General features: G+C 42.0%; 4 protein-coding genes across 11 annotated transcripts in view; 2 read left to right on the top strand and 2 right to left on the bottom strand.

The window, feature by feature from the left end:
- Positions 1–5,903, bottom strand: part of brd8a (bromodomain containing 8a) — a 12,866-nt gene extending 6,963 nt beyond the window's left edge. For all 6 annotated transcript variants that reach the window (XR_002041500.2, XR_003461507.1, XR_003461508.1 and 3 more), the window contains exons 1-12: positions 5,484–5,903; positions 4,944–5,040; positions 4,302–4,371; positions 4,145–4,194; positions 3,898–4,020; positions 3,730–3,810; positions 3,571–3,635; positions 2,596–2,738; positions 2,186–2,377; positions 1,112–1,196; positions 717–866; positions 286–446 (exon numbers count right to left, since the gene is read on the bottom strand). Coding sequence is in view for 3 of the 6 variants with exons in the window: in XM_010737995.3 (XP_010736297.1) it covers positions 286–446; positions 717–866; positions 1,112–1,196; positions 2,186–2,377; positions 2,596–2,738; positions 3,571–3,635; positions 3,730–3,810; positions 3,898–4,020; positions 4,145–4,194; positions 4,302–4,371; positions 4,944–5,040; positions 5,484–5,502 (1,236 nt within the window). In the remaining 3 variants the exon portion in view is untranslated. The remainder of the gene's footprint in view (positions 1–285; positions 447–716; positions 867–1,111; positions 1,197–2,185; positions 2,378–2,595; positions 2,739–3,570; positions 3,636–3,729; positions 3,811–3,897; positions 4,021–4,144; positions 4,195–4,301; positions 4,372–4,943; positions 5,041–5,483) is intronic.
- A 3,409-nt stretch (positions 5,904–9,312) lies between these two features.
- On the top strand, positions 9,313–11,172 carry gng8 (guanine nucleotide binding protein (G protein), gamma 8). Its single transcript, XM_010737993.3, has 3 exons — positions 9,313–9,450; positions 10,121–10,234; positions 10,778–11,172. Exons 2-3 carry the CDS (start codon positions 10,151–10,153, stop codon positions 10,901–10,903), a joined length of 210 nt encoding a protein of 69 aa, XP_010736295.1. The 5' UTR covers positions 9,313–9,450; positions 10,121–10,150; the 3' UTR covers positions 10,904–11,172.
- A 215-nt stretch (positions 11,173–11,387) lies between these two features.
- tmem45b (transmembrane protein 45B) lies at positions 11,388–14,888 on the top strand. Its single transcript, XM_027273722.1, has 6 exons — positions 11,388–11,507; positions 12,482–12,679; positions 12,772–12,981; positions 13,067–13,251; positions 13,394–13,536; positions 14,569–14,888. The coding sequence occupies exons 2-6, from the start codon at positions 12,490–12,492 to the stop codon at positions 14,678–14,680; spliced, it is 840 nt and encodes a 279-aa protein (XP_027129523.1). The 5' UTR covers positions 11,388–11,507; positions 12,482–12,489; the 3' UTR covers positions 14,681–14,888.
- On the bottom strand, positions 14,681–22,773 carry nfrkb (nuclear factor related to kappaB binding protein). 3 transcript variants are annotated; one of them, XM_019253092.2, is made up of 26 exons: positions 22,672–22,773; positions 22,230–22,363; positions 21,934–22,135; positions 21,720–21,847; positions 21,470–21,641; positions 21,271–21,375; positions 21,115–21,188; positions 20,954–21,035; positions 20,659–20,854; positions 20,461–20,572; positions 20,240–20,366; positions 20,068–20,145; positions 19,913–19,989; positions 19,764–19,810; positions 19,541–19,601; positions 19,281–19,455; positions 19,072–19,178; positions 18,801–18,924; positions 18,575–18,654; positions 18,280–18,473; positions 17,899–18,169; positions 17,637–17,810; positions 16,794–17,513; positions 15,988–16,094; positions 15,745–15,880; positions 14,681–15,615 (listed from the first exon to the last, which is right to left on the bottom strand). In XM_019253092.2, exons 2-26 carry the CDS (start codon positions 22,353–22,355, stop codon positions 15,475–15,477), a joined length of 3,816 nt encoding a protein of 1,271 aa, XP_019108637.1. In that variant the 5' UTR covers positions 22,356–22,363; positions 22,672–22,773; the 3' UTR covers positions 14,681–15,474. The 3 variants fall into 3 exon arrangements, with proteins under 3 accessions (XP_019108637.1, XP_010736293.1, XP_027129522.1); XM_010737991.3 differs by having other exon boundaries at positions 18,280–18,476; positions 22,672–22,772; XM_027273721.1 differs by lacking the exon at positions 22,672–22,773 and adding an exon at positions 22,463–22,659 and having other exon boundaries at positions 18,280–18,476.
- Between the last annotated feature and the right edge of the window lie 1,728 nt (positions 22,774–24,501).

A 24,501-nucleotide genomic window follows, 5' to 3' on the forward strand; every position in this document is an offset into this window, starting at 1 on the left:
CCTCTGTTTGAAGAAAAGAAGCAGAGAAGGGTGGCGTTTTTTTTGTTGTTTTGGCTCGCCTCAGCATTTTGTCCCACTGAGGTTTGGGAGCCCGCCTCTTTATTTTAGTTCTGTGGGTGCAGTTCCTTCCTCCTCAGAGCCCTGTAATAAAACAAGTCCAAAATAGATCCCTGACCTCCAAATATTTTCTAGGATCAGTTTTAGTGTTCTACTCTTCAGCACTGAGAGTTCCTTTTTTATATATATATATACACATACATATATATATATTCGCCTTTTCTGCACCTTGTCTTCGATGATGGCGATTATGTCCCCCACAGTCTTCAGGTCCAGCTCGTCTCCCATGTAGGACACGCTCACGTCCTCCTCACTGAGCTCTGACACTTTGTCCTCTGCAGAGACAGGCTGGCACGCAGGGGGCACAGACGGCACCATGACATCCATCTCTGCAAACAGACGTCAACTCGTTTTCAACAAGATTTTACATTTGAAATAAACATAGTAGCTGCAGCAGTTAGTGAAAACACAAATTTTCTACATAACATACTTAGCTCAGGCTTGTGTTTTAATATGAAGCCACAGTAGATCTTCTTACCTGTTACCTTTAACAGTTGTACAAAGTAAGGGCCCAAACTTAAATTCATTAGCTACATAAGCAGGTGACATGTTTGATGAGGGTTAGCCTGACGTTTTCATATGGGTCATAGTGGACAGACCTGTACTCGCTGAGACGGTGGCATCAACAGGAACAGGAGTGGCAGCAGAGAGGGGAGCACGGGAGGCAGAGTCTGCGCCGACCATGAAACCTAACGGGGCAGAAAACTGGGCGGGTCCCGCCTCCAGGAGACGAGACAACATTGGGGCACCTAGCATGCAAGTATTCATACACATTAACACACAGAGTGAAGGGTGCAGACGAAGCACAGGGGCCAATGTGTGAGCACGAAAGCATACAAGCATTCAGGATTCAGGGAGTAACTAATAAATACAAAACACTACTAATTAAGACTTTTTTGTGCCAGATATTGATTGGAATGAAATCTTTTGCAATCAATTATACCTAAACACATAAAATACTTCTAATATGTTTCATGAGTCATGAGCACTGTACCTGTTGCCTGAGAGAGAGGTTGACTAGGTGGAGCCAGCTGCAAGTCAAGCGCTCCTGTCATGTTACCAGCGTCGCCGTCGCCAATCTGGGACAGACACACGTACACTTATGTCAAACACAAACACGTATTTTTGTCTATTTTCTTGTACATAATGTGCAAATCAAGCATCATGATATATGTTCCAGCCAGCCTGTATCCATTATGTCAAAGTGACTTGTATATGTCCCCTACATCATTTTTAGAAATAATAAGGTGGATGACAGTTTGACAGGCTGTGTGTGTGTTTATACGTATTTTATATTATATATTTTAGTTCACACACTGCAGAGGAATGTGAGGAGACTTCTTCTGACACCAGAACACAGTGGGCTTCATCAGATGGAAATGAAAACAACAGGAAATAAGCCGGACAATCCCAGCAGGTAACTGTTTAAGAAGAACCTCGGTCAGGGACAGGAAGAATGAGCTGCTTGGCTGCAATGGGAAATCACACTATACAAGAACTAATCATGATAGAAAGGCTTGGAAGTAAAAAAAATAATAATAATAAAGTACATGACAGCAGCCTGCTTGAGTTGTAAGTGGTGCAATAAAAGAAATGAACAGAACTCGTCAAGCAGTCACACAGAGACACAAACAACACAATTACAGCCTCAAATTCATAAAAACAAATGCAAAAATGTGATGTGTTAACTGTTAAATGTCTTTATTTCTTCGGGTTAAGTGATTTCCTGAACAAATGTGCCGTTTCTGTGGTGCAGCCTCTAAAGATTTTAACAACTACTGTGTCCAAAAACAGCTAACTTGTTAAGTACAGGCTTCAGAGTGCACGTGATCACAGATAGAAGCAATAACAGGGCAGTGACTAAGCTGCACTGCAATGGCCTCAAACAGCAACTATGAAGGGCAGATATGAAGAAGTGGAAACATAAAAAAAAAAAAAACATAATCAAATACATTCACAGAAATGATTTAAATCTTAATACAAAACAAAATGTCACAAAGAAAGACTAAATCTTGAAATACTTCCTAAATAAACTGTTGACATAATACAGGAAGTTCCCTCCACATACCAGTCTGGAATTTGTGGCCAAGATACTGCCTTTTTTCAGTAACTCTGACAGGAGTGGAGATGGCGGTGGTGTGGCTTTCTGCCCCAGTAGCTTTTTTTGGGTGGGGTCATCCAGAAGTGACCCGTGGCTCGCGTCATCACTACCGGGTCCAGAAGACTCAGGGATTGTCATTAATCTGGCTGACCCTGAAGCCTAAAGGCAGAGAGAGGGGAATGTGAAGTGACATCCAGACTTTCAGGAGGAGATCTAGGTCAACTATCTTAATGTGAGTCTGGCAGTAGTCGGGAATATCAGAGCCTTTTTCCAAAGATGATTAATAAAGTAATATTTTTATTCAGTTAGCCGAATATTTTGGACTGTCTTTGGCTGTTTTTATTCACGAAAGGCCCTTTGAACTTTCACTGACTTACATTCTTTGTAGATTCGAGATCCAGAGTCAAGCACTTGAGTGGGTCGCCTGATGAGAACTCCTGGCTTGGGGAGCGGCAGTCTGAGGGCGTATGCATGGTGATGCCGATCACTCGTTTAGGTGTGTTCTTTGCCACCTGTCTGGCTGAAAGAGGGAGGGGCAGAATGGGAGAATATTTTCTTATCAGTCACACAAAAGCCGATGTTTAACTTTCTTCTTTTCTAAAACAAGACAAAGGTGCCCTGAAATCCTGCTTTCACACATGCTCGCTGCATGCTTCTACCACGCTGAGAGAGACTGCTACCAAAGTTGGTACAATATTTTTCACTAAAAATATTTTGGGGGCTTCATCTAGAGAGTGACAACCAGAGATAGATAGGAAACTGAGTAAGGGGGGGGCATGGTACATGGTACACTCCACCAGGTGAGCAACCAGGATACGCCATCACATTTTTTCTCTTGACTGACTAAACCTCATCATCCTCCTTCATCAGTTACCGCTCACACAGTTTACAATTAGCATACGTGTAATTATGTGAGAGCTCATGCTGAGCTCAAACCAGCAGCAGCGAGCTAAGTTTGATGACTAATTCTGAAATGTCCTAAAAATGGCCACTGTACAGAGAAGGTACCCTTGGGTGCTGATTTATGAGAGGGTAGAATCAAGGTGATTGTTCTGTTCAATGAGTAAGAAATATCTCAGAAGTTATTTTTAGTGTGTTACAGAACGACAGTAGGAGCTGCTTCGCTTTACGGCGCTCTCAATCAATCTGTCGCCTCTCTCACACCCGGCTCTCTCTTATTAAGCGGAGGCTGAATGTTGGAGAATGTAAACAGCAGACAGGCCAAGAGATTGTAGATTTCGCTTAATCGCATCTGCTAAACAAAGAAGCATGCCGTTCATGGAGCATCAATGACACGTTACACTGTAATGACGTTTTTCTCCCAGAATACAGATTAAGCGTGAAGGAGATACCCTGATAAGCAGCATCTGTGTGTTTTCTTTTCAACTCTGCCTCCTCCTCTTCCAGTTTCTTCTTCCTGACAGAAACACGAGATCACGTCTGAACTTTACAAATACGATGCACTGTGCGATTGTGTAAACAGGTCACGTAGAAAGTTTGCTGCTTCTTACTGCAGGATCTCTTCCCATAACTCCTCGAGTTTGGAATCAAGATATCCTGCTTGAATCAGTTCAGCCTCTCTCTTCAGCTTCCTATGAAAACAGTATAACATCAACCAATCAACTCATCCGTGCTCTTTTTAAAGATGGAGCTGCTATATTTCGTTCACGCCGGCGTACCTGTGCTTCTCCTGCGTTTCTTTGATCAGCTTTTTTAGCTCGTCGATCCTCTCGGCTGTGAGCCTGCGCACTATCACGTCCTCCACCGTCTCCACCACTTCACCTTTCTCTCCACGCTTACGCCTGAAGGCAACAAATGCACCATTAGTTCACGAAAATTCTGGTGTATGCATGAGTCAAACAGTATAAAGCTATGTAATCTATTTAAGCTTGCTAGTATACAAACGCATCATTGTGGTGAACTCACTTTGGGGTTTCTGTTGTTTGCAGGAGCTCGGAATACTTAGAGGCACAGTGCTGCGAAGAGTCAAAGGAGAGTGAAGAACAGCTCCGTGACAGGACAAAATATCACGTGCTGCAGAGTTCAGGAATTTGCTTTTCGTGTTCTGGCTTGGATGTCTTACCTTTTGTGAGAACCAGTCAGGGGGTCGCCCAGATTCTGCAAATGGTTTGATGGTTCGACTGACAGACACCCTGTTGAGATTGAACACATAGTAAAGACTTCAAGTCCAAAACAGGCAAATATTTCCAGTCTTAAAAAAATCTCCCGAGTCTATCCACCCCATCCATTTATTTTCTGTTACTGCTTATCCTCGTTAATGTTGCATCATGTCTATAACCAGCTGACTTAGGGCAAGAGGTGGGGTACACCCTGGACAAGCTACCAGTTCATCACGGGACACGTAGAAACAAACAGCCATTCACACCAACGGGAAATTTAGAGTCACCAATTAACCTAACCTAAGTGCATGTCTTTGGACTGTGGGAGGAATCCGGAGAGAGACACGGGGAGAACATGCAAACTCCACACAGGGGTTCGAACCAAGGACCTTCTTGGTAACCTCCCCAGTCTAATTTCTTCTAAATTGTTGATGTCATTATTTTACCTCTAAATTAAGGCCGGATATATGCAAAAAGCACAGTATGGATAGTGTGCAACATATACAGACAAGTCCATGGTGCATATGACCATATCATAGATCTGTGACACAGACCATTTTGCACAGCATCTTTGGATCAAAGTAGCAAAACCAGTAGCACAGTACCAGTTCTGGTCTCCACTCTTCATGACAGATGTGGCCAAACACAGCTTCTCCCTCACTGACCACGGCTCCGTTGGTCCAATGACAAGCAGCTTGTGTTCTGCAGGATGGGGGGGAGAAAAAAAGATGATACATGCTTTATTGTATATGTAACGACGTCTAAAAATGTCATACAGCCGCTTTCAGGCCTGGTGGTGCTGGTGGTGAATTGTTCATCTCTTGAAGCTTTGGCTTTCATCTTCATGCCACCTAAAAAGCTGCCCACCATGCCAGCAGCAGCAGCAGCAGCAGCACTTCACTACGCACATTGACAGTAAGCTTTTGTAATGGACACACACATACAAAAAAAATAAAATAAAAAATGATTCAGTTAAACATTAGAGGTAAACAAGAGAGCACACAGAGCCGTCAAACTCGAGGTGACAAGCCGTGAAAGCGGCGCAGGAGGCTGCCGTGCAGGAAGTTGTTGGTGGTAACATCAACAGTACGACACTGCTAACTGATAGCGTGTCATGACATTTGCTAATTGCCGCCGTTACTCACTTCCAACCCCGTTTGCCATCTTCCTGTCATCCCGACATCCCGTCAGACACAAAGCAGGCTATTCGAGCCGAGGACGACACGCACGCAGTGATGGACGCTAACATCAAACGGCGTCCCGCTCCCCGTGCTCTTCAGTCTCGAGCTGAATCACCGCTGTCCGTTAAACTCTCCCCGTGCGTGTCTCAGCTATCGGGAACTTGGAAGATGAACTAGCTCAAATGCTACACGAGGGAGGCTTTCCCCCTGCGCAGGCGAACAGGCTGGACTGCGCGTTGAGCTCACGAGAAACTACGTTCACCAGAAAAAGAAGGAGAGCAGCGGCACACACGACATTTAGCTCGCAGCGGTCTTCATCGTTATTCATCATTTTAGCTAGTACAAGTGTTCGTCACGCCCACCGCGGCAGCTTCACGGTGGTACAGTCCTGACGCTGTTGAATATTCATAACTCACCTAACTTACTTGTCTTTGACTTTCAGAAAATGATGCAACAACAACAACAACAACAACATAATACTAACAATAACAATAATAATAATAATAAATAACTTAACTGGCGACTTGTCCAGGGTCTGTTACAGAAAATGGATGGATGGATGGACAATAATAATAATAACAATAATAACAACAATAATCATAATAATAATCGTATAACGACTACTACTACTACTACTACTACTACTACTACTAATAATAATAATAATAATAATAATAATTCTATGTGCCCTGTAATTAAGTGGCGACTTGCCCAGGGTGATAGCGCGGATGGGCTCTGTTACAGAAAATGGATGGATGGACAAAATAATAATAACAATAATAACAACAATAATCATAATAATAATCGTATAACGACTACTACTACTAATAATAATAATAATAATTCTATGTGCCCTGTGATTAACTGGCGACTTGCCCAGGGTCATAGCTGGGATAGGCTCTGTTACAGAAAATGGATGGATAGATAATAATAATAATAATAACAATAATAATAATAATAATAATAATAACAATAAGAAGAAGAATCGTATAACGACTACTACTAATAAGAATAATCAATAATAATCATCATATAATAGTCATAATAATAACAATAATGACGAAGAATAAATGTGTAAATATTAGATCAACAGCATTTGCACCATCGAGGATAAAATGTAGGGAGGATATTTGATGCCACTTGTGGTGATTGGCTAATATAGAGTGAAAAACCTGAACCAATAACTGTGTATACTTGTTTGCCAGACAATCAACTGAGTTATAACATAATAGTTATAATATTATGTTGTTTGGTATTAAGACATTTGGGGTAAACTATGGTACTACATGTATTAAAAAGCAAATTCCAGGTGGCCTACAAATATATAGAAGAATTTAATTGTGAAATACAATAACAAATCTTACATGAAATATTTTCAATCTAGGCATTTGCTGTGTCATAACTGAATTCAAAACATGCTGAAAGGACATTTATCTAGATTTTAATTTTCAATGATAAATGAATTCATTGTTTTACTTTTCTACACCTTGTTAAATATAAATCAGAAGATAGAAAGTTAATAATATTTCTAGTAAACACGTGTAAATAGTGGGGTTTTACATGGAATGCCAATGAGTCTGCTACACACTGAGCAGTAGGAGCTACAGACTAGTAAAACTGGTTTGTGAACATTATGATGACAAAATAAACAACTGGTGTCTAGTGGGACTGGAGGCTAAACAACTACTGTGGCTGTGAGTGCCTGTTCTTTCCTTGTTCGTAATCCCACATTACTATCTGTTAGCCAATGGTCTATCCAAAGGGGAATATTTATTAGTTCATCCATCTCCTGCTTATCTGGGGTCACTTAGCTATGGCAGTAGGTGTAGCAAAGCAATCCAAACTTCCCTCTTTCCAGCAACACTCCACTCCTCCTAGGGGATCGTGAAGTGTTCCAGGCCTGTTGGGCTATATAGGACATCCAACAGGTTCTGGGTCTTCCCCAGGGTCTCCTGCTAGTAGGATATGCCTGGAACACCTTCAAAGGAAGGCACTCAGGAGGATCCTGATCAGATGCCCGAAACACAAGATGCCTCCTTTCAGCCCGGATGTCTGAGCTCCTCACCTCGTCTGGCTGAGCCCAGACAACCCATAGAGGAAACTAATTTTAGCTGCTGGTATCAGCAATTACATTCTTTTGGTCATTACCCAAAGTGCATGACCACAGGTGAGGGTTGAAACGTAGATTCGAAAATTGAGAGCTTTGCCTTTGCTCAGCTCCCTCTTCCCCCACCTTATGAACCATAACTTCACTTGTCTGAAAATTCTATTTGTAATCTCGAATTCACCAAAATCCTTCTGTACACCCAACACATAATGCATATACCGGTCTCTGTAGATAGAATAGAATTTTTAGTCCCTTAAGCATCTTAATGCATAAAACAGGACCATATGACAAGGTTAAATGCCTTCACAGCATCCATTAAAATGACCAATTCTAGGGTATTAGAAGATGAAGGTGATCAAATAAGCATGTGATGTTGTGAAAAGAGTATCTATTCTAAACCCTGTGATGTTCCATCTCCTTAGGATGAGTCTGCTAGGACCAGGAATCAGCACACCTTTGCAACACTGGGCAAATTATATTGTTGGATCCTGGAGATGGTTGGTGAAGTGAGGCGGCAACTCTTTCTCCTCATATGGTCCCACACTTTCTACAGAGAGAGAGACCAATTACTACAGGGAAACAAATGTTAATGAGGCACTTGACATTTAACTCTGCGACACTGCCACTTTGCCTCCTGCTGCTAGGTGGAATAACTGTAAACTCAAGAGGAAAGACAGCAGTGCAGAGGATGGCTGCGACCTGTGAGACAAATAATTCTGTCGTCTAAGAAAACTCACACTGTGACAAAAACTCAATCATTTACCTCGCAAACTTACTATTGGATATAGTGCTGGATAACAGGCAATATATCCAATAGTAAGTGATCCTGTGTATTTGTTGAAGGAAAGAATTAGACTGAAATATTTGTTTTGATCTTTGATCTTGATCAGACCCTATTACTAGTGAACCATTGTGTGTTCAGAGTCATCTGTTCAAGTCAAATCAGCTTTTAGATATATATATTTTTTTTACAGTACATGAAGCAGTGATTTATGTTGATGACTTTTATTTTGAATTCTAGCATTCACTTGTGCCACATAATAAATGTGTGATAAACACTGATCATATGTTTGGAGTACTGATCAACTGTGAATGAATTTTTATGTAATGATCCCAAGCACAACACGAATTCACTTCATATTCATAAATATGCACTCACCAGCCACTTCATTAGGTACATAAGTACAGTGTAATGTGATCCAGTACAGTCAATACATTCAATACAGCTCTGCTATAAATCCTGCCTGTACAAACAACAGCTCTGATTGATGCTGTCAGCTGTGTTTATTATTGAGGTTGCTGCTGCTCACCACTCACCACTACGAGCACAACATAAACAGAATTATTACCTTTCTGACAGTGTCAACAAAAACTGAACATTTCTCAGAATGAATTAAAAAACAGAAACATGAATTTAAGTCGTGAAAGCATCCTCATCATATCTTTTTATGTTTCTATGAGGTGTTTTAGGGGGAAAATGTCTTGATATTAAACACTCTATTAGATAAATAAAATATAATTTTAGGTTCTTAAGAACACTATTTAATATTTCATACTAGAGCTCCTGTATTATCTCTTACCTGTAGTAGGCGAGCAATGGAAACTCAAGAGATGAAGGTCACACCACATGTTGCCTTTAAATGCTTTACTGAGCCCATCCTGGGGGCAGAACCACCGCTTATTATTTGAAGGAGGGAACCTATTGAAGCCTTCCTCCTCCTCATCTTTGCCATTAATCTCACTGCATTTGTTACTGTAAGTTGGTGCGTGGAAGACAAGGCAGACTTTCATTCCAGGAGCCCAACGGTTGCTGCCCGTCTTGTGGTGAGTGATGTTGTGAATTATTCTGAGTTAGGATAAATCTTGAGAAATTCATTTATTAAAAAAAAAATAAAATAAAAAATAAAAATAATAGTTTTGTAAAGATTCATTGAAACCTCTCCATATATCTCAACGTGTGTGCTCTGTGTAAATTATATCAGTAGAAATGATTTGCGTTGATAGAATTGACAAATGGATTTCACACACATAGAAATCTTTTGTTGTTGACTGATGATGCTGTTCATTCACTCTTCTCTAAGAGATTTAAAAAGATTGATATTTTGCACCTTGTCTATGAATCTAAGCAACATAATATTATCAGTGTAGAAACATAGTGGAGGATAATAGCATTAAATCTCTACATTTTGACAAACATATTCTGAAAGAGCAACAAGTTCATGTTAATGTTAGGTGTATTTACAGCTAGCGGATGCCCTCCCATGGGGAAGCTGCTCTGCCTCCCCTCCCCTGCCCTCCTCCTCCTTTGAGACCCTCCCTGTGCCACTTGCAGCTGAGACCCAGGGAACAAAATTAATGAGCAAATTGAAACAGATTCCAACCATGGCACAGATACCTTCAATAAATTACCACACACTGTGCGTGCAGTGTGTGCACTATAGACATGTAAACATGTTTGCAATGAACTCAACATCTGATTTTTAAATTTCTGCAGGCTGACTGACTTTAGAAGGAACGACGCAGCATGTCCAACAACATGGCCAAAATTGCAGATGCTCGAAAGACGGTAGAACAATTGAAACTGGAAGTGAACACAGAGCGGATGATGGTGAGTCAGCACATGATGGAGCTACAGAGCCAATAGTTTAGAAATGAAGTATGGCATCATCTCTTAAAATAAAATACTTGTATATCATGTAGATTTACAGTACCTTGCTAAAGAGTCATTCCAGTTAAATAAAATGACATTATTACACTACTATTACACATATAAGTGATGTAGGAGGTGTTCTTTGGACAATTTCATCAATGCTTAAAGGTCCAGTGTGTGAGACTGGGAGCCTTTATTTTCAGAATAAGCCAGACATGGATTATATTGTTTTCCTTACTTAAAAACGAGCCTTTTAAATCAACTGTGGGAACAGATCCTCTTCTATGGAGTATGTTGAAACAGCATGTTTCTACAGTGGCACAGAACAGACAAACAAAACACTGACTCTAGACAGGGCCTTTTAAGTATTGGGAAGGTGATGGTGAGGTGAGGAGATTGAAATCCAGCCAGTACACCACTAGATGCATCTAAATCCTATGCACTGGACCTTTAAAATGTATAAGGAATGAACAGACCCACTAACACATCCTTTTGGTACAGGTATCCAAAGCAGCAGCTGAACTGATGGCCTACTGTGAAAGTCACGCCAAAGAGGACCCTCTAGTCACACCAGTGCCTTCTGAGAACCCATTTCGTGAGAAGAAACTATTCTGTGTGATACTATAACCCCTCCCCCCCATCCACACCTTAACACTTCTAGCTTTAATGTGTTAATTCAGTGACAAACATGATACTTGTTTCAGTTCAGTTATGTAATTAAAGTAGCTCTCTGGTGATGGACTTTACATGAGGAGTGATCAACATTTGAACATGATAATGACGGCAATAAAGATTTATTGAAAATGGGTGCAAAGTACTGCTGCCTCTCCTTGTACACACTGTTTGTATCTGAGCTTATACATTAACTCAACTGTTCAGTAAGTAATAGTAAGTACTCACTAAATGTCTGTTGTTGTGCTCTACTTTTTTAAACCTCTGATCAAACCATATGTTTTATATGATTTAATGCCTGAATAAACAACATGATCTTTAGTCAGGTATTGTTTTTCTGCCTGGATGTTGCGCTGTTTCCCAGGAGCATTTCCCTTGGTCACAGAAACCAATGCAAATGATGGGTGGGGCCATGTGGTGATGTCAGTGCAGGTTAGAAGTTCATACAGCAGGTGTGCACAGTTTACACAGAGCAGTGTGCTCTCCCTGTGACAGCTGCCGACATTCACAGACTTCCCTAAAACTCCTCGGCCTTTTGGAATAAGCAGCAGAGAATAAGGTATGTACAGTCTGTTGATCATCTGTTAGAACTGTGACAGGAAAGGCTTACTTTCTTATTTAGTACCAGCACAGGGACTGCTCTAGAACTGTTTACCAATGCTTTTCAATGAGCAAAAACCACTTTACTATACTATTAGTATAGTAAAATACTATTATTGGATAAAAACTACTATCCACCTAGAGGCCTGCACCTCCTGATGTGAAACAGACACACGAAGAATCATCAAGTTAAACAGGGATAGTCAAGAAAAACTAGTCTGACTAAATGCAGGTCTTGAACACACCCGTGCCTCATGCCCACAGCCACTGAACTTTAATGCCTGCATTGTTAAAACCGAGATACAAATAACTAACTAACTAGTATTTTGATGATTCTGGTTTGAATTTCAGTTTTGCAAGGGAAATGAGCAGCTCTCATCCAGACCAGAGGGCTTAACTCTACCAGCCTGCCCTGCTCGGATAAAATACAAAATAGAAAAGTCATAAATGCTCCTTTATTTACATTTTAAGGTAGATCCTTACTGACATTGCATTTTAGGATAAGTGAGATTAAGGTGGAATTAAACTGACCAGTTTTAGATGAAGCCCCATCTAATTCAGCGATGCTTTCATTTGAGAATATGCACAATATTATTTTTAGTTCATTCTTTTCAGAAATATTTGCCAAGATTACACTATGTATTGTTTATACAACTATAATGACACTTTACTTTGGAGCTTTTATATTCAAACTATCTACCTTCCTGTGGTTGTGTGTCTCATTGTCAGCTGCTTTTCCTTCAAATGACACTTTATTGCTTATAATCATCACATGGCTTACCACAATATAATACACCATAAAATAAAGCTCTGAGCTTGTATTTTAAACTCAATGTGGAGGTCTCTCACTTTTAAAGAGCACTTAAAGAAAATAATCAAACCTTTTGTTTTCTCTAAAAGGTACATTATTGACTGTATTTCTTATCTTCACAGACCTCACGATGGCAAACTTTGGAGGACATGCCATTCCTGGCAGTTTTTTCTTGCTCTTTGGCTTTTGGCTAACAGTGAAACACATTCTCCAGCACTACTGGAGGACAAATCAGCCTAAAGGAAGACAGATCATGCCACCTTTCTTTAAAAAAATGGACTGTTTGGAAGGAGGATTTCAAATTTTTGCTTCATTTGTTGGTCAGTTGTCCCTTCAATCCATGTGCACACATAAACTCTCTAAAAGCTGTTCTTGACTCACATCATTTGGTTTAATGTTGTCCTGTCTTCAGGTATTATGGTTGAACAGTTTGTGGTGGATGGGCCACATGCCCACCTTTACGACTACAAGACTAGCTCATGGGTCAAGCTGATGAACTGGCAGCACAGCACCATGTATCTGTTCTTTGGGATCTCTGGAATAGCACTGGTTCTCACTGCAACCAAAAAGGTGCCGGCTGGCATGGACCGCCTCGCTCTCTCCTTGGCTCTTTTTGTTGAAGGTAAGTTGTAAGGAAGCTTGGTTTTTAGTTCCATATTGTCCCTCTGACATGTATTCAAGCTGTGTTTTGTGTCCACATCATGCAGGATTTCTGTTCTATTACCACGTGCACAGTCGCCCCCCTCTGGACGCTCACATCCACACCCTGCTGCTTGTGCCTGTGTTTAGTGGTTCGTTCAGCATTATGTTGGAGGTGTTCATAAAGGACAACATTGTTTTGGAGCTGTTCAAAGGATCCATGTTCATCCTGCAGGGCTCGTGGTTCTACCAGGTGATCAAGCTCATAGATTTTTTAAGCTTTTTCAACACCACCACATCTTTTCAAACAATACACCCTTCACTGTAAATGCCCCAAATTTAACAGAACATTTTGCAGTCGGCTCCTTTATGATAAAAAAAAATTGTCATTTCAGATCGGATTTGTACTTTACCCATTACATGGACCAGAGTGGGACCTGAAACTTCATGACAACATTATGTTCATCACAATGTGCTTCTGCTGGCATCTCTCTGTGGCCCTGATTTTAGTGGCCTGTACCTCCTCTGTGGTTTGGTGGTAAGTATCCCACCTTTTACCTACACATGTTTTAAAATCAGTAGTTTTTGGATGAGCCATAGCTCAATGTTTACAAGTACATTAAATGACTTCATTGAATAAATTCATATTTCCTGCAAAATGTAAAACATTTGAATAATCCAGCACATTTTACCCCGTATGTTGTGTATTTATAACTTGGTGATTAAACCATTACTGGAATGGAGCAACAGTTTGGTCTTTGTCTGTCGCTTAGCAAAGCAGAGACAATCAACCAAAACAAAAGATGGGACGGACCATACCTGTTGCCTTTAGGTGTCAGAAGCAAAAGTTGAGTTCACAAAGCAAGCTCTTGGACTGTTGCCATGGAAAACAATAATGAAATATGTGTGGTATTTTAACGTCCTTCCTGGTGCAAAGATCACTGCATACAACCTAGTATGCAGTGATCAAGTAGTAGTGATCAGTAGTCAATAAATGTATCGTGTCTACTTCCTCAAACCTCCATAAAGCAGCTATTTAAAAAAATATCCAGACTTTAATTCTGGTATCTAAAGCTGCATTTTAAGATACACTCAGATATTTTTAATAGTCAATGTGATTTATGTTGTACATTCAACAACTTTTACCGAGAAATGAGATATAATATTCATGTTTTCATTAGTGAAAACTCACCTGCAAATAAAGATCATTGTGTTTTATCTACAGAGGTAGTGGGTCCTCTTCTCTGTAGTCAGCCATGTTAAACTTTTTTTTACATTTTTTTCACAAGTTTTATGGCCACCATAGTTTCTCCTTGGGGAGGGTGAGGCAAGCTTTATTCAGTTGGTGACCTTTAAGGCCTATGCTGAGCGACTGTTTATATTATTTACATGTTTTTTCCCTTTAGGCTGTTGTCCTTTTTATTTGTGTACTACTAGTCAACAGAAAACACGTATCACATTAACCCCACAAGTTAGTTCTTCACATTTGGTTAACCTGAGTAGGCTGGACGGTTCTTGTGTGGATGTATACGTGCTTCCTCAAGCCTTTTTCTTTCTTCTCTTCCAACAGCACGGTGAAGCGATTTTCAGGCAAGGGACAGGACATCGAGATCGGAATGCGAAATACATCCTCCAAAACGAGTTCCCAGAAAGCTTTGCTCGAAGAGTCGGATGAAGAGTGATTGCAAGGTTTTGATTTCTTTTTAATTTGTCTGCCGTTTTTTGCACAATGTACTTTGATTATTTTTTTGAAAGAAAATAAAGTTAATTATGAACTGTTCCATGTGTTAAAGTTACATAAAGTCAAGTGTTTACAGCCTTTCTATTTAACTAAATTAAACACCTGCTAACTCAACAAATAATGTATCATAATAATAATAATAATAATAATAATAATAATAATAATAATAATAATAATAAAAATCTACATGTCACAACATCCAAATCATTAAGACTGACTCAAGTCAAACACACTTCACATTTGCAAATATTCCATCTAACATTTACAGAAGCGACAAAAACAACATCCTACTGACGGTTTTATAGACAATTTGAATTCATAGTTTAATGAGTTGGCAACTTCAGTTACATTTGAGGTGAAATATCAACAGAGCAGAACAAGTCTGTCAACTAATGAAAAAGTAAACAAGGATTTGAATGCAAACTGCCTGAACGTGTTTGTAGCTGTTATCAGCCTGGTTAGCTGGTTACATTCTAACAATGTGGAGGATAAAACTGGACTGAACAGTTTCTCAACAGATCGGTGACACTGGTATTGTACAGAGAGCAAACCTGTAATCTGTAATCTGTAATCTGAGCACTGGAGAGGAATTTTGTTTCAGGTTTTTGTCATCCAAACTGAAAAGGAATAAACAACAACTACACTTAAGGGTGGAAAAGAGTCAAGCTACAACGGGGAAAAAGCTTCAGAATGAAAGTACTGTACGTGTGCACTGGACTGGCCGATTACACAGGATCACTGTTGAGGTGCAGGCGGAGGATCGGGTGCACATTTGGGCGAAGGCGCTGTTGTGACTACAACCGTGGAAACAGATTTCGGGGAGCCTGTTGCCATGTGCTGCTGGAGCTGCTGCGCCTGAACAGTCTGGATGCGAACCTAAAGAAAATGAAACCACAAATTAAAAAACAAAACAAAAAATACCATTCAGTACTTATAGCAAACATGGTTATGTCTTGTACAACAACAATTCATGCCATAGACTCTCAAAGTGAAACCTAAAGTCACCTGCGTGGCCTGTCCTTGCTGCTGAAGCTGCTGGAACTGTTGTGCTGTGACAAAACTGACGGGTTTGTTCCCTGCAATCAGTTTGGTGCCAGCAGGCATAGTGGTCAGAATGATGTTCCTGCCCAGAGTGCTGATACTGCTCAGAAAAGAGACATCAACATGTCAGAAAATTCGATTCTCTATTCATTTTGTCTGAAAACATGTTTTAACAGGAGAACTGGCAGTGCGGACGATGACACTTACTTTGTGTTAAGGCTTCCTTTGACTAGCGGCGTGGTCACAACACTCTTACTCTTCAGTGGTTGGTTGAGGACAGAGAGGGGCACAGTGATCCGTGTAGGTAACTTCCCCTAGAATTCCAAAAACAAAAAGGTTGTTCCTAAGTCCTATGTGACCTTGTGAATGTGTGTTTAATTAAAGAGACATGTTTGAGGAGAGTTAGTAAGTAAACGGTGCAGGAGAGATCAATATTAGAAAATACAAAAGAGAGCAGTCCCCGCAGCTCGATTCGCCCACATCCACTAAATTCGGTTGGCACGTGTTTCATGTCTAGACTTAATCGAAATATTCTAAACTCAGCAGGAAGTCAGCCACACTTTGATATACTCCTTCTAGCTGGATGACCGGACGTTGGCAGCAGCTCAGTCCATAGGGACTTGGCTTGGGACCCAGAGGGTGGCCGGTTCAAGTCTGTGATGGACGCCACTGCTGTCGGTACACGGTACTACGGCTACTATGCTCAAAGCCCAGCGCGGTTCCCTGGGGCCTTTTCTTTATTTAACTTGACTTGGTAATTTGATCCTTTTTTGGCTTCATGTGCCACTGAGCACAGTTAGGGTTTGCTATAGAAGCACCACAGGAACCAAAAGAAGTGGCACAAGAGTCTAACAGTCCAACAGCGGCCCCTAGAGGCCATGCTGCTTTTTACATCCTAAAATGGTCTAAAACTGACATTCTTAGACTTACATAACCTTTAAATCTAAATATTAAAAATGTTGGTGTATTCTATGATTGCATAGACTATGCTGAACACTGAACAGTCCTCTTACCGTTTGTGTAGTAACCACTGTAGCAGGGACCTGCCGCACAGTGGCTGTAGCTGTTCCTAATGTCAGAGGTGAACCTGAGACTCCGGGAGCCACAGTGATCCCCTTAGCACCAGCCACAACACTGGCAGCCATGGTCACTACGTTAGCACACGTAGACGCCGTGAGCGTCTTGCTGCCGGTGGTGGTCGTCATTGTTATGGTCTGACCCTGTTTCTGCGGAATGACGCCGAGGCCCGGCATTATCCGGATGGTGGCTCCACTCTTGTCCGGGGAGGACACAGTAGTGAAGTTCCTAGATTTCTGGTCGCCCACAGTGACGGCCAATGTGGGCATCAGGCGTATGGCTGTGTCTCCCGCAGCCTTCAGCAAGGTGGAGCCTGCCTTGGTAGTCTGTACTTCCCCCACGCAGGATGTGGCACTGGCTGAGGAAGGTGAAGGGTGGGGCGGCGTCACGTGGAGAGTGGCTGATATGCTTTTGCTGCCTGAGGAGGCGGTGCTCAGGAAGTCCGGGGTGAGTTTGACGGTCGCAACTGGGGATTTGGCAAGCGTCGCCATCATGTCAGGGGTGATCCGCAGCACCGTTTGACCTTTGGCGTCTGTGGTGATGGAGGATGGTGGAAGACGTAGGACGTCTTTACCCTGGATGCGCAGATTTGTAGCCGTTATTGGAATTCCTGCTCCTCCTGAAGTCTTCATTCCTAACTGGCCTGTGATGGAAACCTTTAAAGAAAACAAGTAACATGGCAACAGATACATTTTGGGATCAGTAACGTGACAAATCCCATTTGTTACTCATTTAAGGATAAAATAATAGTCAACCTCACTGAACAAATGCTGCTTCACCTGTTTGATATTTGGGCTGGCGACTCCCTGCAGCACAGCAGGGGAGGCCGGGTTGTTCGCCGGGCTACCAGGTGATCCAGTTTGTGGTTTGGCTACAGCAGACACAGACTGAGTGGTTGTCACCTGGAGTGGACTACTAGCAGACTGACTCCTCAGAGGCACGGAAACCACTGCCTATTGATGCACAACAAACGAAGACAGAATTAATATAACGTGCATGTCATGATATGCAGATGACAAATGCTGCACTGCTGTTTGTTACCTGTGAAATCCCCTTGGCTGCCACAGACACAGGCATCCTGATCTGGTGAGAGGTCTGATGTACCAGCGTGGCCTGCTGACTTCCCGCCAAAGAACTCAAACCAGGGTGTGAAGAGACGACCCGCACCTGAGGGAGGGAGCCTGCCGCCAGGTGACTCACTATCCGGGCCGCGTTTTGGGACGTGACTGGCTGCGAGGCCGGTGGACCGGCCTGACTGCTGGGTAGGATGGCTCCCAGTTGGGGCAACGAGGGGGGAGACACAAGGAGAACGCTGGAAAAGGGAGAAAGGGCAGAAGCAAGAGATAAAGAGACGAGTATGTTTCAGATTACGTAGATGAAACACGGGCGTATGTCTTGTACAATATTAATAAGAACATTGACCCTGGGCTGGACTTGATTGTATCCGGGACTCCAGTCTTTGTTGGTGTGGTGGCCGTGCAGGGTAAAGGTGATTTAGGGGTTCCGGGTGTGTTTATGGTGGGTGTTGTAGGGGTTGGTGACATGGGATTAGAACCTATATCCTGTCCTGCCTCCAGACATCCAGGGATTTTACTACCCCCGTCTTTACTTCCAGCCTTCTAAAACATAAACATAGCTTGAGATTAATTAGCTAAACAGCTAAAGTGTTTTTTTTTTTTATTTATTATTAAACATTAATAACCAACTCTGCACTCACAGGCTTGGATGCAGGTTTAGGTTTCAGCTGTAGGGCTTTTCTTGCTTTTGCAGCAGCAGCTTGAGCCTGGTGGATCCTCTCTGGATGGGGGAAAGAAAAAAATTGTAATACATGCTATGAGACACATGCTCAACATACGAGTGCAATCATCAGTGAGGATTAGGGATCTTAACTCTGCACAAACACCAGGGTGGACAGCTCTTGAAGAAAGCACACGCTTGCTTACCAAACTCCTCTTGACTGCGACTGCGGTGCAGGTAAATCCAGAGTTTGCGGCCAATGTCGTACTTCACACAGGGGTCTTTCTCATAGTGAAGTCTATCCAGAGCCCCGCTGACAACCGTGTTCACCTAAAATGGCAAAGAAACCAACTTAAAAGGCAGCGTTTACCTCTGGAAAATGGCTTGTACACAGGCCAACATGAGATCCACTAGAAAACTAAATCACTCTGCCAGATAGCCAAAAAAGAAAATATACATATAAAAAAGACATCACACCTGTGCACTGGTCACGTCTGGAGCAAGAAACTGTGAGTCCTTCAACAGTTCACAGATCTCTGCTCTTGTTCCTTCTCCATTGGGTAACCTGGCTGCAGCGTCCCGCACTAGAAGAAAGAGTCACAACAGTCATGGGACTGCACACACCTAAGGCACTGGTCCACAGTCTTGACAATGGAGTCGAGAGACTTAAAGCAAGAAGGTCTGACCCAGAGAGAGAATGGTGACGTATGGCGGCCGGTCCGAGCGGAGCAGCGTGTGCTCCCTGGCTTTGTTGAGAGACATCTCTTTGTCGAACACTCCTTTAACGGGCCCGACCACAGACTCAAAGCCGTGCATCCTGAAGGTGAAGGCTTTATGTGGCTGGTTGTATCGCTGCTGCTCCTAATAAACAAACAAAATAAAAGCATGTGAGCTCAGAGTTCATCGCCAAAAAATAAGAGAAGTCATTGCAACAGAACAAGCATACCTGGATTTGAAAGACTTGTCTCTCATCCCCAGTGCTGGGCCGCACTACATAATCAGTAGAACTGCTTAGAGATATTAAAATGTTAACAACCAAGCAACTCACACCCCTTTAATATATTAATTAAGGAGCACAAATGGCTCATCTTTATTTACAATTAAGCCATTTTGATGAAGTATGAATCCCAAAAAGAAATCTATATACTTTAGAAATCACTGAATCTTACACTCTTGGTGCGGGAGAAGTAATCTCCAACATGTCTTCATTTTCTGTCTGTGGAACACAAAGTCAGACAAATCAAACAGTGGTAAACGTAAATATATGAACAGGACATATTCAGAGCTAAAAGTCTGATATGACACAATATAATACTACCTTGACAACTAAATCTTTGGAGTCCAGCCACAGCTGACAGAGTGCACTGAGATCTTTCTCTGTATCCTGAGTGGGACCTAAAATAAAAGTGTTGGGCTTTAAGAATAAAATCAGTCTGAATGCCAAGCATCATTTTCATCAGTTGGCCCTCTTACCGATCCACCTCCACTGCTGAGACTCATCTGAAAACTCCACAAATGGTGAAAAGCCACTAGGAAGTGCCATCATGCCATCTGATTAACAAACACAGAGTGTATGGGGGTTAAAACACATGAGTGACGCGAGAAAATAAAGTCTGATATTTCTGTGCGAGTGACCACCGTGTACCTTTAGTCTCTCCTGCGAGAAACTGCAGCGCCTGAAGAACCAAGTCCGACCAACAAGGGACGGATGAAAACCACACGTTGAGTGAGCTGGCTGGAGACGACTGCCACATGTGAACTTTATCCTCCAACTAAGAGATCAAAATACAGTAGAGAGAGCGCAGCATGGGGTCAGACCTGTCATCACTTTTAGAATATGCATGAGTCTCAGGAATGAGTGCATACCGTTGAAGTGCTAGAGAGGTGTTCTGCCTTTAGGATGGTCTCCAACAAGCTGAAAAAACTCACAGCCATTTCCTCAACTACAACCGGACTGCTCTGACACTCCTCCACAATCCTGCAACAACAATGATTCTTGAAATTACAGACCCAAACACACAATTATGTAAATATTCTTGACTATCAGCGTTGCACTAGACTCACTCCTCCTTGATGTTGGGCAGTGGAGCAGATGGTGGGTCCGGCAAGGAGTTGATGATGTTTGCCGGCGGAGCTGATGGAGTGTCTGAAGGCGTGAGGCTTTCGCAGGGATCTTCAGATTCCACTTTTATTGTCCTCATTTTCTTTTTCCTTCTCTCGTCTTTTATCTTCCTCTTAGGCAGAGACAGATCAAACAGCGCTGGAAGAAAATATGAAAGGAACATATCAAGAGTGTTTCATCATCAAATCAATGCATCAAGCTTAATATTTAATCACTCTTTAAAATCTATTTACTCACGCACTGTCCCCTTCCGACCAATATTTGTTCTTGAGAGTATATCTCCAAGGTGGATGTCAGAGGTCATCATGTCTGGATGGTCCTGAGTAAATCAAACATTAATGATACACCGCACGACTTACGATTGAACTATATCTTTTTTTCTGTAATTTTTTACTTACTGGTTGTCGCTTTCTCTTTTCCCGGTGGTTTTGCAGCATGACTTTCAAATCCTGCTCCCCCAGTTCGATTTTTTCTGCGAAGAAATTAAAAACGTCTCATTCGCTGCGCTTAAACATTTCGTGGAACGTTCCCTGGATGTTGCAGAAATCACTGACCATTAGTCTTCATGTCTAGTGTGGAGAGGCTGGGAAGAACTCTGAGCGAGACGGTGGGTGTCGGAGAGGAAGGTGATTGCGGTCCTGGAGTCCACAATGATATGTCTACAAGCATAGAAAATAATAATGATAATAATGGGCAACTTGCTAAACATTAATTTCACACTGATCATCTTATTCGAGTTGAAAACAGACTGACCGTCGTCGTCAGATGAAGCATTGCCGTCTCCGCACTCTGATTTGACCTCCTTCAATATACGACTCAGTCTCCTTCTCACCCTCGTTTCCCGCATTTCAGCATGAGTTTTGGACGGTAGCTTTTTTTTGGGTGGAAAGTCCAGGCCGTTGTGAACTGCGAACTCCAGCAGCTCCTACAACAAGAAGACACATTAAGATAACTTGCGAGCGTGCGTCACGCATCTTGCAAATAAAACTCAGTACGAAAATACCTTTCTGGAGACGAGGATCTGCTTCAACAATCTGTGGCAATACTGCTGAAGGCAGTACAGCTGTCGCTTCCTCTGGGACTTGCCGCACAGCTGTCTGTACTTGACCACCTCTGGATTGAAGTAACCATCTGGGTTGAGATAAAAAAAAGAGAGTCACGATCACGGTGAGCGCTCGCTGGACATGACAACATGTGAGTCGTCAGCTGGGACGCACCTCTGAACAGCTTTTGCGCGAGATGAAGGGGATTCCCGAAGTTAAAGTCTCTGTTGTTGAACAGGTCCCTGACGGTGCTGTCCTGCTCCGCCACGTTGGTGTTGGGAAACTGTGGCAAGAACTGACGGAGGTGTTGCCTCTGGGAATCGGACAGCACTTCGCTCCACGTGCTTTCGCTCATCACGGAGAAGAAGATTTCAGGCTGATGCAAAACAAAGGGAGACAGCAAAGATGGATCATGTGTAAACAAACACAGCAAAGCAGTTTAGTGCTTCATCTGCAGGTAAGTGACTCACATCCTCCAGCAGGTCCTCCGGGAGGTTCACCGTACAGTTCCCCAGCATGCATTCTTCGGTTATCTGTCCATAGTTTTCTTCTTTGGGGTCCAGAGGGTCTGTCAGCATCTGGGTGAGGGCATCCATCCTCCAACCTTTAATGTTTCACACAGAAAAACACAACAACAGGCTCACACTGGCTTCAAACCTGCGGGCTGGCAGCAGTGTGACATACAGCCAGCTTACAGACTTACAGTCACGCAGGGTGTGTGTGTGTTCATGGAGGAGTCAATGTCAAAACTTTAGCCACTGTGCACAGTGAGCTATCAGCTACATTAACAGGGCGAGCCACTCGTGAAGTTCAGGCTGCTGTTTCAACTCTGAAGGCAAACATACGAGTTGTAACGAATGTTTGAACAAAAGTTCGCGCTGCAGCGAAGCTGAAAAGGTGAACAGCTCTTACCTGCCGCTGCTTTGTGTGTCGGAAATCAACAGGGAACAGTTTCAGCGACGCACCGTGTTCTTCTTCTACTGAGAGAGGATGGTAAGCCCGGCACGGGCGCAGCTCGTTGCTGCCCCCTGAAGGACACCACCACTGTAAATGCATCTTGACGTTCATGTTGAAAGAAAGAAAGAAAGAAAGAAAGAAAGAAAGAAAGAAAGAAAGAAAGAAAGAAAGAAAGAAAGAAAGTTAATTTCTTAACTTTTCTGAAGTTCTGTGCATATTTTTACAGTTTTGTTAAAGCTCCAGTGTGACAGGGCGGATTTATGAAAACCTATTTACAGAATATGGCAAAAAAGAAAAACTGAATATAATATTCCTAGCTATGTTTTTGTTACCTTATAACAAAACCTTCTCCGGTCGACATAATGAAGCATTTGAATGCACTAAACATTAACCTCTAAGGACATAACTGCTGGTGTTATATATCTGGAGATGTGATCTCTGAATGATCTTGTGAAAGAGAAGAGCAAGAGTGACACGTTGCAAACTTAAATGTTAACAGACTTTGCATTACTCATAATAAGTCATGTTTAAAATGAACATGAGGTTCAGATTTGTATCAACTTCATGCAAGTTTAAATTTATTCTCTGTTATCTGACTGAAAGAAAGGAAGAACTGGTTTTTAAGGAAGGTACCATGTGACACATGATCATTTACTTTCTGTTTTTTTTTTTGCAGTTCTACCTCTCTTAGCTTTGCTTTTCTGAGAACTGTCCTGTGTTTTCAAATCAGGACAGATCAAAACCTACCAGCCTGTTGAGTACACCTACTGATCAGATGAATGAATTTATCAGTACCCCTGAAGTAATAAGTTACTACTGGATTCTTTGAAGACATTTCACCAACAGATAGTGTCAGACTCTGAGTCATACTTCATGTCTTCAGCATCAACTGACATCTGGCTATTCAGCACACCTTCATCAGTGAACACGGTGTGATCTTTCACTGCAGCACTGGTGGAAGCTGTTTTTTCATCATTCACTGCAGACTGCTGTGACTGAACTTCGGTAAAGGTAAATATCAAATGTTTTTTATCAATTTCAACATTCATGTAGTGATCAATAGTTTGTATTTGTCTTGAAGTTTAATTATTTGTTGTTTCAGAAGGAGGAGGAGGAGGGCAACAGTCTGCCTCCTGTCATATAAAAGGTAAATATATATTTCACTCTGAAGGCAGCTTCACCTTCATCTGAGCATACACAGCATGTCATCAATGTTCACTTGACTCAGCTGACTCGAATCCCGCATCGAACGGCCATTTACTGCGTGTCACCCCCCTGCTTCCTGTCTATCTTCAGCTGTACTATCATTAAAGGCATAAAAGGCCAAAAAAAGAGAAAAGAAATGGAATATAATATTCATAACTATGTTTTCATTCGTGTATAATCACCTGAAAATAAGAGTCATTGTGTTTGTATTACCTTAGAATGAGACTTTTATATCTACAGAGAGAGCAGGTCCTCTTCCACAGAGTCCATGTTGAACATGTTCACAGTAACCCAGGCACAAACCAAACACTGGCTTTAGATAGGGACTTTACAGAAGTACAGTCACTGTAGTTTATCCTTCATGCTTGAAACAAAACGGGGGAGGTGAGTGGCATTCACTTGGTTCCAACTTCACCACTAGATACAAATCTGACCTGTGTGTGCTAGTATGAAATGGCTGTTTATTAAATATACATAAAAAATAAAGATACATAATGGAATGAGGAATACTCATGTGGTGGTGGAGGGCATGGAATTGGATCAAAGCAACAGAAAGTGCTTCAACATGGATTTAAAATG

Source organism: Larimichthys crocea, chromosome XXII (assembly GCF_000972845.2).
Source record: "Larimichthys crocea isolate SSNF chromosome XXII, L_crocea_2.0, whole genome shotgun sequence".
In the NCBI taxonomy this organism is placed as follows: Eukaryota; Metazoa; Chordata; class Actinopteri; family Sciaenidae; genus Larimichthys; species Larimichthys crocea.